This window comes from Panthera leo, chromosome B4 (assembly GCF_018350215.1).
Source record: "Panthera leo isolate Ple1 chromosome B4, P.leo_Ple1_pat1.1, whole genome shotgun sequence".
In the NCBI taxonomy this organism is placed as follows: domain Eukaryota; kingdom Metazoa; phylum Chordata; class Mammalia; order Carnivora; family Felidae; genus Panthera; species Panthera leo.
Genome location: NC_056685.1, coordinates 64,488,115 through 64,502,735, shown reverse-complemented (window position 1 = coordinate 64,502,735; position 14,621 = coordinate 64,488,115). Strand labels below are relative to the sequence as shown.

The window sequence follows — 14,621 nt, the reverse complement described above, 5'->3', positions numbered from 1 at the left end:
AAGGAAAAATTTCCTGTGTAGAATATATACCAAAATAGCAAAGTAGGACAAGATCCCACCAAAAAAGCAGTTTTAATATCAGAAATAATTTCAACATTCCTAATTAGAATATTCAAAAAAGGGAGTGAATATGTTCTTTATAGCCCGGTAAAAATGGTTATATAAATATTGTTATGAAATTCTTGTAACTCATCCATCCAGAGTTTACTCAGTGAACATGACTTACTTATTACATATCAGACTCTCTTAGATGCTTAGAAAACTCAAATAAGATGATACATACCTAAATAAGTGTGACATTTGTCAATTTTAAGGAAAAATTTCCTGTGGAGATATATACATATCAGGCATTTTCCTGTCTCAACTATGCCTATCTCTTAAACTGTTTCAGAGGATAGTGTACTTTTTCTCCAAAGTGTTTATAATAAATTATTATGATTAGGTAGTCAAACAGTATTGCACCAACCAGAAATAAAACAGTAAGTATATTAGAGATATAAAGCTTTCTCTTTCACAAGATTGGCGTTCTGTGAGGGTAAGAAACAAGTTTATTTTGATCACAAATATATTCACAGTAACCGCATGCACAGTGCTTGGCAAATTTGTGGAATACACGAAGGAACAAATTAGTGTTATCAAGGAGTTCATCGTCTAGTGAGGAAACAGCTTAGCGATGTTGGGAAAGGTGGGCATTGGGGTGTTTTAGAAGCACAGAGGAGGCATCTATCTCAGCAAAGGGAGACAACCCAAATGGAAAATAAAGTAAATATGCACATCTTAAATAAAAGAGTACAAATGTTACAGGTATATGACAAAAATCTCAAGATGATGCATGAATGGCTAACGCATCAGAAACACGGTCCTAGGGGGAAATAATGTGTATTTTGGTCAAAATCTGTAACTGATGTAAAAATGACTGTCTTTCCCTCCCCCACCTCCTCTCTCATCATTTCTCATCTTTCTTTTACCCAACTTCCAAATGCTTTCTGGACATCTCCTCGGTGTTCTATCAGCACCTCCAGTTCAATCCTGAAACTTAACTTACTACTTCTTCCCGCTGTAGCCCAAGGGATGTAAAGTAAGAAAAACAGTGTTCAACCTCGCTAATAATTAGGGAAATGAAAATTAAATTTAAAATACGATTCTATTTCAGCACCGTCAAGTTAACAAAAAAATTTAAATCTGACAATACCAAATGTCAGTGAGGGAATCAGACAATATGAAATCTCACACATTCTGGGAGGGAGTATAAATTTACAGAACCATTAAGAACTTGACATTTCCAGGGGCGCCTGGGTGGCTCAGTCGGTTAAGCATCTGATTTCAGCTCAGGTCATGATCGCACAGTCTGTGAGTTCGAGCCCCGCGTCGGGCTCTGTGCTGACAGCTCAGAGCCTGGAGCCCGTTTCAGATTCTGTGTCTCCCTCTCTCTCTGCCCCTCCCCTGTTCATGGTCTGTCTCTCTCTGTCTCAAAAATAAATAAACGTTAATAAAAAAAAAAAAAATTAAAAAAAAAAGAACTTGACATTTCCAAAATATATATCCTACAGCAATTCTTACATATCTATACAGAGCTTTAAAAATTTTAAATTAATTCAGTATTACTGAATACGTATTAAGTTCTATCCACTTGATATTATCAATGAGCAAAGGAAATGAAACAAAAAAGTCCAATAAGTAAACCATATATGAGAAGGTGGTGAGAGCTAAGAAAGAAGGGGGAGGGCTCAGAACAAGATTAAAGGGATCTGGAATATGGTAGGAAGTGCAGATTGCAGTATTAAGTAGGGCATTCAAAGGGGGCCTCTTGGAAAGGTGCAGATTTGAAGAAGACTGGAAGTTGGGGGAGTTACCTTGGGAAGAGCATGCCATCAAGTAGAGAACAAGCTAGAGATAATGGAAGCCAATGTGACTGAAGTCAAAGCAGCAAACAGGCAAGAGTAGGTACTGAGGTCAGAGGGAGGGCATGATAATGTAGAATCTTGGGGAACACTGTAAGAATAGTGACTTTGAGTGAAATGAGAAGTTGCCACAGACTTCTGTGAAGATAAATAACATGACAGGACTTCTGTCCAACTGTGTCACTCTGGCTGCAATGTTGACAGTGCAGAGAAACAGGGTAGAAGCAGGGAGAAGGGTCAGGAGAGTACTGTGGAAATTCAGCCAAGAGCCAAGAGTACTTAGAAGAAGGCAGTGAGGAACGTTGGTTTCCAGGTATGTTTTAAAAGCAGACTTCCTGGGACAATTGGGTGGCTCAGGCAGTTAAGCTTCGGACTCTTGACATTGGCTTAGGTCATGTTCTCACAGTTGTCAAGCCCTGTGTGGGGCTCTGTGCTGAGTGTGGAGCCTGCTTGGGATTCTCTCTCCCTCTACCTCTGCCCCTCCCTTGTTCATGCTCTCTCTCTCTCAAATAAACTTAAAAAATAAATAAATAAAAGTAGACTTCCTGGAAGAATAAATGTGAGGTATGAGAGAAAGAGAGAGGAATCAAGGATGACTCTGGAGACCTTCAGCCTGAACCACTGGAAGGATGGAATTTTCATCAAGGGACAAAACAGGTAAAGCAATTTTTGGAGGGAAGATCAGCAGTCCAGTTATGGACATGCTAAGTTTGACATTATCTAGTTGACTATAAATAAAATGGGCTTATTACAGCCAATTTTATAGACCATAAGTACAATAAAACAATTTACTTAAAAATTTCCAACCATCCAGGGGCGCCTGGGTGGCTCAGTCGGTTGAGCATCCCACTTCGGCTCAGGTCATGATCTCGTGGCTTTTGAGTTCGAGCCTCGTGTTGGGCTATGTGCTGGCAGCTCGGAGCCTGGAGCCTGGAGCCTGGAGCCTGCTTTGGATTCTGTGTCTCCCTCTCTCTGCCCCTCCCATGCTCACACTCTGTCTCTCAAAAATAAGTAAACATTAAAAAAAATCCAACCATCCAAAATAATTACTGAACATGAAAAAAACCCCCAAATTAATAGTTTAAATTTGGGGATTACCAGAAGATTTGGTTACTCTTATTTTACTTACTATGAAAAACAATAGTTGGCTTTTTTTTTTTTTTTTTTTAAAGCAAACCCTACGCTTAACATGGGGCTTGAGGGGCGCCTGGGTGGCTCAGTTGGTTAAGTGTCTGACTTCAACTCAGGTCACGATCTTGTGGTTTGCGGGTTCGAGCCCTGCGTTGGGCTCTGTGCTGACAGCTCGGAGCCTGATGCCTGCTTCGGATATTGTGTCTCCTTCTCTCTATGCTCCTTCCCCATTTGTGCTCTGTCTTTCAAGAATAAATAAACATTAAAAAAAAAAAATGGGCTCAAACTCATGACCCTGAGATCAAGTGTCATATGTTCTACCAACTGAACCAGCTAGGCGTCCTATATAGCTGGCTATTATTAATGCATTATACATTTATAACATATTATACTTTAAAAATGGGACATTACACATAGAATGCTTTACTTTAAGAGCAAATGGAATAGGTTTGAGTACTTTACATTTACTTAAATTATTTAGGCAATAATGTTTCAAAGTTCATGATACTTTTTAAACATTAAGGTTTAATGATTGATAAGTGATAATATGTAGGCTCTATCAAAATAATTAACTATGGAGAATGTTGTGGATCAAAGCTCCTAAGAGAAAAAGAACTATTAGCTTTAATTGCCAAGGAAGTTATTTTGAGTTATGTCTAGCATGGCAGGAAATAGGCCAATATTAAAAGTGGTAAACAAGAATAAAGACTTATGTTGGAAGTTGCTCAGTAATTTATTTGTTTGAGTGGTAGGATCGGTATGAAGTGAATAAACCATTGTTTTCCAAGGCTTTAGGGTATTTCTGAGGCTGAGGCAAAATAAGCCCTAACTATTGAAGGAATCCATTTCAAAAGCTACAGGCTCTTACTTACATTCAAATGTAAGCTTATGTCATCTAAAATTTAGCACTTTTATTGTTTTAAAAACCATAATTCTTCAAAAATACTTGTTGGTATTTAATTGATATAATGACATGCAACATTATTTTCATTTCAGGTGTATAATATGATCCAATATTTGTATATATTGCCAAAGGATCACCAAGGTCTAATTAACATCCATCACCACACAGTTAACATTTTTTTTTTACGTGATGAGAACTTTGAAGATCTCTTCTCATAGCAATTTTCAAATATACAAAATCCAGTATTATTAACTATAATCACCAAGCTGTACACTATATCCCCATGACTTACTTACTAGTAAACACAAAAATAGAAACCTGATATTGTTCCAGACACGTTAGTATATAATCACCATGAATAAATGTATTTAATATTGTGCTTCCTTTTAAATATCACTAAAATTGGGGCGCCTGGGTGGCTCAGTCAGTTGAGCGTCCCACTTCGGCTCAGGTCATGATCTCATGGCTTTTGAGTTCGAGCCCCGTGTCGGGCTCTGTGCTGGCAGCTCGGAGCCTGGAGCCTGCTTCGGATTCTGTGTCTCCCTCTCTCTCTGCCCCTCCCCTGCTCACACTCTCTCTCTCTCTCTCTCTCTCAAATATAAACATTAAAAAAATTTAAAAATAAATAAATAAAATAAATATCACTAAAATAGATTGTAGCTATGATATTATTAGCACTCCACATGAGGAAAAAAAAAACACATTTATTTATGAGCTCTTTTGAGGATCCAGATCAGAGTTTCTCAAACTACTGACATTTCATAGCTGATAATTCTTTGTTTTGAGGGGGCTGGCCTGTGCATTGTAAGACGCTGAACAGCATCCCTAGCCTCTGCCCACTAGCTGCCATTAGAAACTCCCACAAATGGTGTCAAGCAAAAAATTCTCTAGACAATACCAAGTATGGGCAGTGGGGTGGGGTGGGATGGAGTGGGTGGGCTGGGGTGCGGGGTGGGGCTGCAAAATTGTCTCCAGTTGAGAACACTTATCTAAAATAAGAATTTTCAGGGCCCTTGGGTGGCTCAGTCAGTTGAGTGTTGACTCTTGACTTCGGCTCAGGTCGTGATCTCACGGTGCTGAGAAGTCCTGAGATTGGTCCTGAGACTAAGCCTCGCTGCTTAAGATTCTCTCTCCCTCTCCCTCTGTCCCTCCCCCCACTCATGTGTGCACTCTCTCTCAAGAAAGAAATAAGCATCTTCAATTAAATTAAAATTACATAATGGAGCTTAAAGCGTCAGTAGGCTCACCATTCACGATTTGCAATTAAGTGGGAATAAAGATATCAGTGTGATAATCTCTTGATGTGTGCAGGAAGTCCCCATGATATCCCTTTGCTTTCTCCCCTTCAGTTATCCAAATATTCTTAAGAGTTTGGAGAAATTAAAAGTAAGCTTCTCTCCACTAGAGGGTGGAGAACACTTTCATTTGGTCAATAAGTAGTCCTCAATCTCTTTGGCAGCTGATCTGACAATACCAAGATGTAGCCTTCTCTCCTGAATGTTTTTCTCTATATGGCACACATTCCTCCAAGTCTTAAGCAAAGAACAGCAGAAACAAAATAGAGGAAACATGGTAATGGAGCTGGGAGCCAATTCAACAAGTGTTGCTGAAGGCATGCTCTGCTATGGAGGGACTGGCAGTACAAAGGCAGAAGAAAACTAAGATGGACGAGTGAAATATATTCTAGGTCAGACTGCAGTGAATGTGAAAACACAACATACGTTTGAGGAAACACAAAATATCAAGGGTTAGGGTGGGGTTAAAATTTTAGCTGGGGAACTAGGGAAGGGCCAAACAATGAGTGAGAGTACTTTTAAAAAGTATAATGTTCTCTAAAGTCATTTATTTAAAATCTGAAAATAGTCCCTATAGTTATATAAAATTATATTAACCCATATTCAAAACAGGAAGTAAATATGTATTTAAATATCAAAATACTGACTTCTATTAAACTTTCATTAAGCTACAAACAGCAAAAGCAAGCTCAAGTGTTGTCTCTCTAAAGAATATGATTATTTTGGCACATAGCTCAGGAAGGACACTTGTGTAATTTATCTCAATGAACTATGAAAAACAATGAAGTAATGCATCTTCCCAAAAAAGACTTTATTAAATAATGAAATTCCTGTTTGTGATCTGGGCAATTACATAAAACTGAATTGCATTCATTTTTTATAGTCTTACCTCATTTGATCTTTGTCAGCTGAGGTCTAATGAGCAAGAGGGAACCTTGTATTTTGTAAATAAAATAGCTTAAATCATGCTCAAAAAAATGTCTATGTTCATATTCATATGAATTATATAGGGAGAAATATGGCCAAAATAAAAGGCTATAAACTCATGAATGGACCATTCATCTGAAGCACCAATTATTTGACCTTACTTGACAGTCATACTTGATACGACTACAAATATAGCTACCAGTGAGAACAAAAAGGAAAACGTCCCATAATCTGGAAGATAAGCCCCTTTTAAAGGTCTCTTTCAGAAATCCTAAAAACATAAGAACTTTAAAGAGTAACAGTCACTCTTTTATGATAGGTTCTCTATAACACTTTTTTCCTTGCAAGAACAGGAAAGAGACCAAAGTTAATACAACATAAATCAAAATGCTCAGCATTTGGTATAAATAAAAATTTATTCGGCAGAAACTACACATTAAATCATAGTAGAGCTTAGCTTTGTGTTAACGTTTCCAAAGGCCTTACTGTGTACCATCAAAACTGTAATTTTGTGCTTCTCACAGTTAATACCTGGTTCACCAGAAATTTATTGCTAAAAGGAAATGGTTCCTGAACAAAATATTCAAAGATTTCCACCATTATAATTGTTTCCTCCCCTTGTTGGCTGCTCAATTCCTGAATGGATGAGCCATTTATTTCAATTTCTGTGAAGCCTTTTCAAGCCCCAGTTCCTGAACAGTAGAAAATCACATTTACTAAGTATGTTAAGCACGGTTTTACAATGATCTGTTTCACAGATCCTCTGAAATCTAGCAAGGCATACTGACTTTCTGACAGCACTCATTCATTTGTCACACATTTATTATGCAAATAGTAAGTTAGGCCCTGTACGAGGTCAAGCATAATACATGAAGTGTCCCTGTAAGGGGACAGTAATTCCAGCAATGCGAAAAGAACCCTAAGAGAAAAAATGTATAAGGTGTTTTAGGAGCAGAACAAATACCCAACTCTGCCTGAGACTGATTTTTTTTCCCCTGAAAAAAATAAATGCACCCAATTCCTCCCATTGAAAGCTTAAAACTCTTTCTTAGTCATTATCATTCTTCTGGATAGCCTTCACCAATGAACAAAACACCCAATCTAATTAAAAAAGGAAAAGAAAAAGAAAAAACAACCCACCAGCATACCTTGTGGCTTTGGACTTGCAGCTGAGTGTTTTGCTGGCGTTTTTCCATTTATTCCCTGAGCCTCTTCATCAGATACATTCTGATCAACCCGTGGGGTTGTGCTGCTTTTCACACAAGGTGGAACTAGAGTGATCTTTGGACAGGTACTGATGCCTGGGAGAGTTGAAAAAGAAAGGACAGGTAAATACAGAGGTGGAGCACAGCTATGTCACATGACCTAAATTCCTTTTTATCCCGTAAAACAAAAACAATCACAGTTACAAGACTAAGCATAGAAATATTTTTCCCATGTGTACTGGCCTTGACAGAATTTCTTGGGAAAGATCTCATTCCATGTGTTGAGAAACCTCGGTAATGCACGCTGACAGAGATCGAGCCCCTTCCTCCCCCACCACACACACACTCCCTCTCTTCCTCCCTCCCTTCCTTTCAGGGCCACAGAAAGGGCAGAATGCAGCTGCTACTGGTGAAGGAGAAGACAGGAGGGCCCCAGCATTAATCTGCTGAAAGCTTTCCTTTCCAGCAGCCAGTCACCAGTCATTGAGTGACTCTAAAGAACAAAGCAGGAAAGCACCAACATGACAGCTGACCTAACGACTCTAGAAGAACGGCTCGATGAATAAAGAAAAAATACATATACCCTTCCCTCACTCACTAGTTTACCAGAGTCCAGATCTACATCTGTAAGCTAATACCCATGTTTTCAACAAAAGGATTATACCGATTATACTGTCATATTTATAGCTCAAAACTCTAAAATGTCGATACTGAAAGGCATCATGAGACCAAGATGTAGAAAAATAGATAAACTTTTTGAGTCCTGATTTAAGAAGTTAATTGTTAAGTTTCAGAGACTTTTTAAGAAATCGTGTGCCAGTGCTTTCTCTTTATACTACTCAAACTTTCCTTTCTTCTAGTTGACATAGTGATATTAACAATAGACTAGACCCTGCTTAGGAGAAAATACAATTTCTACCAGGGAGATCATGATCCATTTAAGAAACTATCATTGGTTTAAAAACAGAGTTTCATTTTTACAGAATCCAAATAACTAAAAACAAAACTAGGAGAGATAAAAAGCCTTAATTATTCAAAACAAGAAAAGCTAATAAAACCCAATCAACTTTTTACTGAGTAAAAAAATTCCCTTTTATTTCAATTGATATTAAACAGTATTGATTAAAATCTGCACATACTACTGCTTTATTTTCTGCATTCTCCTTGAAATTTATCTTGGTAAAATAAGTTTTAGAAGATATTAACAGTTTTAAGTATTGTCAAGAAGTTTTAGAGACCCAGTGCTGAAACAAATTAAGTGGGTTTTCATCAGACACCCTTCTGCTAAAATGAGCTGCTGGCTGGATTAAACATTCTTTAGCCAAACAGAAGGCTTTGAATGCAAGATCTAGAGATTATTTGACAGCATATTACTGCAATTGTAAACAGAAGAAATAAAAGGTTGAATCTTTAAATGTGTGAGCCTATCTACTTTTTTAGAAGAACTGGGTGAAGTAGGCAAAGTCTATCTCTAAAATCTGTAGCATGACATCCAACCACTTAGTCTTTTAGGAGCATTGGGATGTTGGTTCCACAGTGATCTCAAGGATGGTTTGGTGGTTCTAAAGGCCACCTTCTGGGGTCTGGAAGTGTGGCCTTGAGACAAAAGAGTGAAAAGCCAGAGCTTAGCTCCAAATCAGAGGCAGAAACTATAACGCAATTGTAAAATGAGGCACTGAAAGAATGTGATCTATAGCAACAAATCTATAAAAAGAAGGCAGTTAATGGGTTAAATGAGAAAACGGGAGGATACTGAATCTTTGAAAAATAGATCAACACTGTTACACATTAAAAGATGACACCACTTTAAGAATTAGCCTATTTAGGGGCGCCTGGGTGGCTCAGTCGGTTCAGCGTCCGACTTCGGCTCAGGTCACGATCTCGCGGTCCGCGGGTTCGAGCCCCGCGTCAGGCTCTGGGCTGATGGCTCAGAGCCTGGAGCCTGGAGCCTGCTTCCGATTCTGTGTTTCCCTCTCTCTCTGCCCCTCCCCCGTTCATGCTTTGTCTCTCCCTGTCTCAAAAATAAATAAACGTTAAAAAAATATATATATATTAAAAAAAAAAAAAGAATTAGCCTATTTAGAAACAAAAAAATGTCTTGAATAAATAATAACTTGAAATTAAAAACTAGGCAATTTCCTGAGAGCAAACTTTCAGGGCATGATGTGTTTTATTCAGGTGTCATATTTATTAGAGAAGATTTCCCACGAATGTGCCAAAATGCCTGCAGTAAGAGATCAGCAACATATTCTATTTTCTTATAAATCCATTAAAGTCATGTTTATAACATTTTTTTTTTTTTGCCAGTGGCAAAAAATCTACAGCCAGAAACTTGATTTTAGATCATTGCTTAATACCAGTCTACAAACTTCAGCCACTATCACAAAGTATGAAAATATGGTTAAAGACACAGAAAACACATTTTTAAAGGGTTAAGGGGGGAAAAAAGGGCAATGACAAATAGGCAACAGAGACTAGTTGTGGCTGCAAAGCCAAAAATATTTACAGTCTGGCCCCTTACAGGAAAAGTTTGCTGACCACTGCTCTAAGTCAGACACATCATGGTAAAGAAAATGTGCCATAAAAAAGGACCATTTTATTAAATGCTCATCTTCTGACACTTTGGAATAGCAATACAAAAGAAGACTTTTGAGTGTCTATGACGCACTCAGCCTACTCACATTTGGAGACAGTTCTTATTTGGGTGCCAATTACACAATACAGAACTGAAACCAAAATTGTAACCAGGTGGTCCACCCATTCAAGAAATTTTATATTAACTTTTAGATTCCAATTTACCAAGAAGGTGATTAAACAGTTAATCTTGGGCACAAATACAACTAGTTTACGTTATGTTAGTGTGGGGGAAAGTGTCCTATTTAAATAATGTCTCCTCCTGAGTATTGGTAATCCAGTTTCAACCACTGGTCCTACCCATTTTGCATTCCTCTTTGGGTTACTAATTTACGCTTGCTGGGTCATATCTTCTGTAAGGAATGTCTAGACATAGGCTAACTGCAAAAGTCTTCAGATATTCTCAATCCAGCCTCATCTTTGCATAAGGCTCCCTGTTCCAACTGGAGAGGTTGCCACTACAGCTTAAGTTTATCTGTCTTCTTTTGTATCATATTTGTGAGTGGCAGATAATGACTGGTTAGGGTGACTTTGTCTCCTATTTGCAAAATTTTGTTCTAAGCTGTTATACTTTGCCAAATCATTCTTGAGTGGCTTTTTCACATCTTACTCTTTGGCTATCCATTCCAAAGCAAAGTCTACTCAGTTCTCTGATTCTTCATGCCTGATCTCTTGCCATAGTACCACCCATGCCCCCAGGCAACATTGTTATGACCTTGATATGGCCATGTCTACACAGCCTCAACCATTCATAACATCTCTTCCAAATGCACCACATCTCTAGTCCGTAAAAGGTCGATGGACTTCACCCCTTGAGACAAGAGGATCTCTTGGATTTAAGAGGACAGAAGCAGTTTTACAGGGAAGACAAATTTTTTAGGAGTACACTATACAGAGTAAAGAGATACCTTAAAAAAAACTTAATTTGAAATATTCCTAGATTTACAGGGAGCTACACTCAGGTTCCTAAAGTTAGCATCTATTACAACACACTTATAAAAACAAGTCTTATAAAGACAAATTTTTCCACTAATACCCTTTCTGTTACAGGATCTGATCCAAAATATCACACTGCATTTAGTTTTCATTGTTTCCTTACTGCACCCCAACCTGAGTTACTCAGTCTTTGCTGGTTTTGTAGGGCATTAGCACTTTTGAAGAGTAACAGTCAAGTGTTTTGTACAATGCCCCTCAAACTGAATTTCTCTAATGTTGTCTCATGATTACATTGGGTTTATGGGTTTGAGGGCAGGACATCACAGAGGCAATGTGCCCATCTGTAAACAGTATTACATCATTGCATGTTATCAATGTGACTATCACATTTGATACTAACTTTGGTCCCTGGGAAAGGTGGTGTCTGCCAGGTTTCTCCACTGGAAAATATTATAAGACTTTTTTTAAGATTTATTTTGAGAGAAACAGAGAGAGAGCGAGATACAGAGAGACACAGAGAGCTCGTGAGTGTGAGCAGGGGAGGGGCAGAGAGAGAGAGAGAGAATTCCAAGCAGGCTCCGAGTTCTGTCAGCACAGAGCCTGACATAGGGCTCAGACTCATGAAATGAGAGATCATGACCTGAGCCAAAATCAAGAGTCAGATGCTTAACCAACTGAGCCACCCAAGCACCCCATAAGACATTTTTCAACAGTGTTTTCCTATTATCCTTTCAAAAACTCCCCATTTGTCCCATTAGTTTGAGGAAGAGTCATTATCTCTCATGTGTTACCTAAAATGCCTAGTTTAAGAGATCAGCTAGTTTTTTTGTTATTTATTTATTTATTTAAATAAAACTCATGGTTTACAACTCTTTTGCCAAGGGGAACAAATTCACTGTTAGGAAATTTATTTTAGAAAACTATTTGTTTCCCAAACTTCTGGAGCTCCATAATAAACTCTCCAGAAAAATGATAAGCAAACCACAAAGGATCTTAGAAAAGAAAATATGATCAACAGTTTCAGAAATTTCCTTGGACCTAGGAATTCTACCTCTAGGAATTTAATGTACGGAAATAGTCCTGAATGTGTAAAAGTATATGTACATGAATAGTCAACCCAACATTATGGAAAATATACATAGTTGTTAAAAACAGAAAAATAAGACTGGGAAGATCTCTAATTAGTATTTATTATTAAATAAAAGACAAATATTATAGAAAAATATGTATAGTAGGATCCCCATTAAAAATGAAGATACAGGGGCACCTAGGTGCTCAGTCGGTTAAGCATCTGACTCTCAGTTTCAGTTCAGGTCATGATCCCCTAAGTTCGTGAGTCTGAGCCCCACATCAGGCTCTGCACTGACAGCACAGAGCTGCTTGGGATTCTCTCTCTCCCTGTCTCTCTGCCCCTCCCCCACTCATATTTTCTCTCTCTCTCTCTCTCTCTCTCTCTCTCTCTCTAATTTTATTTTGAGAGAAAGAGAGAGAACGCAAGTGGAGAAGGGGCAGAGAGAGGGGTGGAAAGGGAGAGAGAGAATTCCAAGCAGGCTCCACACCACCAGTGCAGAGCCCAATGAGGGCCTTGAACTCGTGAACTGCGAGTTCATGACCCAAGCTGAAGTCAGAAGCTTAACCAACTGAGCCATCCAGGTGCCCCCAAAATAAATAAACTTAAACACACACACACACACACACACACACACACACACACACACACACACACAAATGTGCCTAAATGCATTAGAGAGGGATGTCAGTAACATGGCAAACTTAATTTCGGGAAATGAGAGTAGGAAGAGAGGATGAATAGGAACTTTCATGTTTTGCTGTCTGTACAATTGAATCATTTAAACGTTTTATAATGAAACTGTGCTTATAAATTACTTACATAAAAGATAAAATCTATGAAAGTTACCAAATATGTGTATTAAAGATTGTTTAAAAACATATCCTTTATGTTTCCACACCTATGTTCACAGCAACATTATTCAAATAGCTAAAGTATGGAAGCAACTCATTGACAGATGGACAAATATACATGCAATGGAGTATTATTCACTCTTAAAAAGGAAGGAAATCCTGATACATGCCACAACATAGATATCTTGAAGTTATTATGCTAAGTGAAATAAATTAGTTTAAAAAACACAAATATTGTCTGGTTCCACATATCTGAGTTACATAGTCAAAATCAGACAGAAAGTAGTGTGGTGGTTGCCAGGGGTTGAGGAGATGGGAGAATGGAAGTTACTATTTAAATTTTTAAAAAGTATTTATTTTTGAGAGGCAGGGAGAGACAGAGTACAAGCAGGGAGGGGCAGAGATGGAGAGGGAGACTAAGAATCCGAAGCAGGCTCCAGGCTCTGAGCTGTCAGTACAGAGCCTGATGCAGGGCTCAAACTTACAAACCGCGAAATCATGACCTAAGCCGAAGTCAGACGCTTAACCTACTAAGCCACAAAGGTGCCCTGGAAAGTTACTATTTAATGAGTACAGTGTTTCATTATAAGATGAAGACTTCTGTGGCTGGAAGGTGGCCATGGTATCACTGCACTTAATGCCAACGAACTATATGCTTACAATGGTTAAGGTGGTAAATTGTATGTGTTTTTAAAAATAATTTTAAAAGCTTTTAATTTAAAAAGTTTATCACTTGCTTAACGAAGAAAAGGTGAAGAAATATTAATACATTCAAGTTGCCTACTTCACATCTCTAGTGTGTCTAAGAGCTAGCTCACACTCCACATACCCAAATCTGACATCCTCACCTCTCAACACTCACCCCAAACCACTGTCTTCACAGTCTTCTCCACATCAGCTAATGGCAGTTTCACCTTTGCTTAGGCCAAAAAGCTTGGAAGCATTCTCAAGTCCTCTTTTTCTCTCTTGTTCAACATCTTATCCATCAAGAAATTCTGCCAACTCCACCATCTACCATCACCATTCCAAGGCTACTATTCTGGCCTAACTTACCATAAACTTCAACTGGATGAGAGCAAGACCCTCCAACCTGGTCTCCCTACTCCTACCGTTTTCCCCAGTATAGTCATACTTTCAAACAGGACCAGCGAGAGATCCCTTTTAAAAACCAAATCAGATCATATCACTCCTATGCTAAAAATTCTCCAATGGCTCTATATCTCACACAGGATAAAAATGCATCTTCTTAAAAGGGCTGACAAGCACTACATGATCTGGTCTCAGTCCCTTTACCACTGACCTCATTGCTAGTATTGCCCCCTTGCTCATTCTATGACAGTCATACTGGTTCCTTGCTGTTCTTCAAACAGGCCAAGTACACCTTTGGTCTAGCTACTCTCTGCTGCAATGCTTTCCCCGCCATGATAATTGCTGGTTAACTGCTTTGTCTTCTTCATATCTTGGCTCAAATTTTTTTGTCAATATGTACTATACTGACCATTCTCTTTAGTGTAACTGCTACTCTTATTAGCTGTACAGTTTTTTATTCCCCATAGCACTTACCACCTTCTAAAAGCCCACATTACTGAGGAAGGCAGTTTAAGATGTCAGCATAGGAAGACCTGAACTCATCTCCCACACAACAAATTTACAGCCAACTGTGAAATAACTCCCCCTGAAAAAGACCTTAAAACTAGCTGAACATCTCCTCTACAGTAACGGATAATTAGGCCACATCAATACAGGTAGGAGAAGCAGAGATGGG

At 38.5% G+C, this 14,621-nt stretch overlaps 1 protein-coding gene across 3 annotated transcripts in view; it reads right to left on the bottom strand.

The window, feature by feature from the left end:
* FGD4 (FYVE, RhoGEF and PH domain containing 4) overlaps positions 1-14,621 on the bottom strand; it is a 145,308-nt gene that overhangs the window by 109,292 nt on the left and 21,395 nt on the right. For all 3 annotated transcript variants that reach the window (XM_042946231.1, XM_042946232.1, XM_042946230.1), the window contains exon 2: positions 7,307-7,459. In XM_042946231.1, coding sequence (XP_042802165.1) covers positions 7,307-7,459 — 153 coding nt within the window. The remainder of the gene's footprint in view (positions 1-7,306; positions 7,460-14,621) is intronic.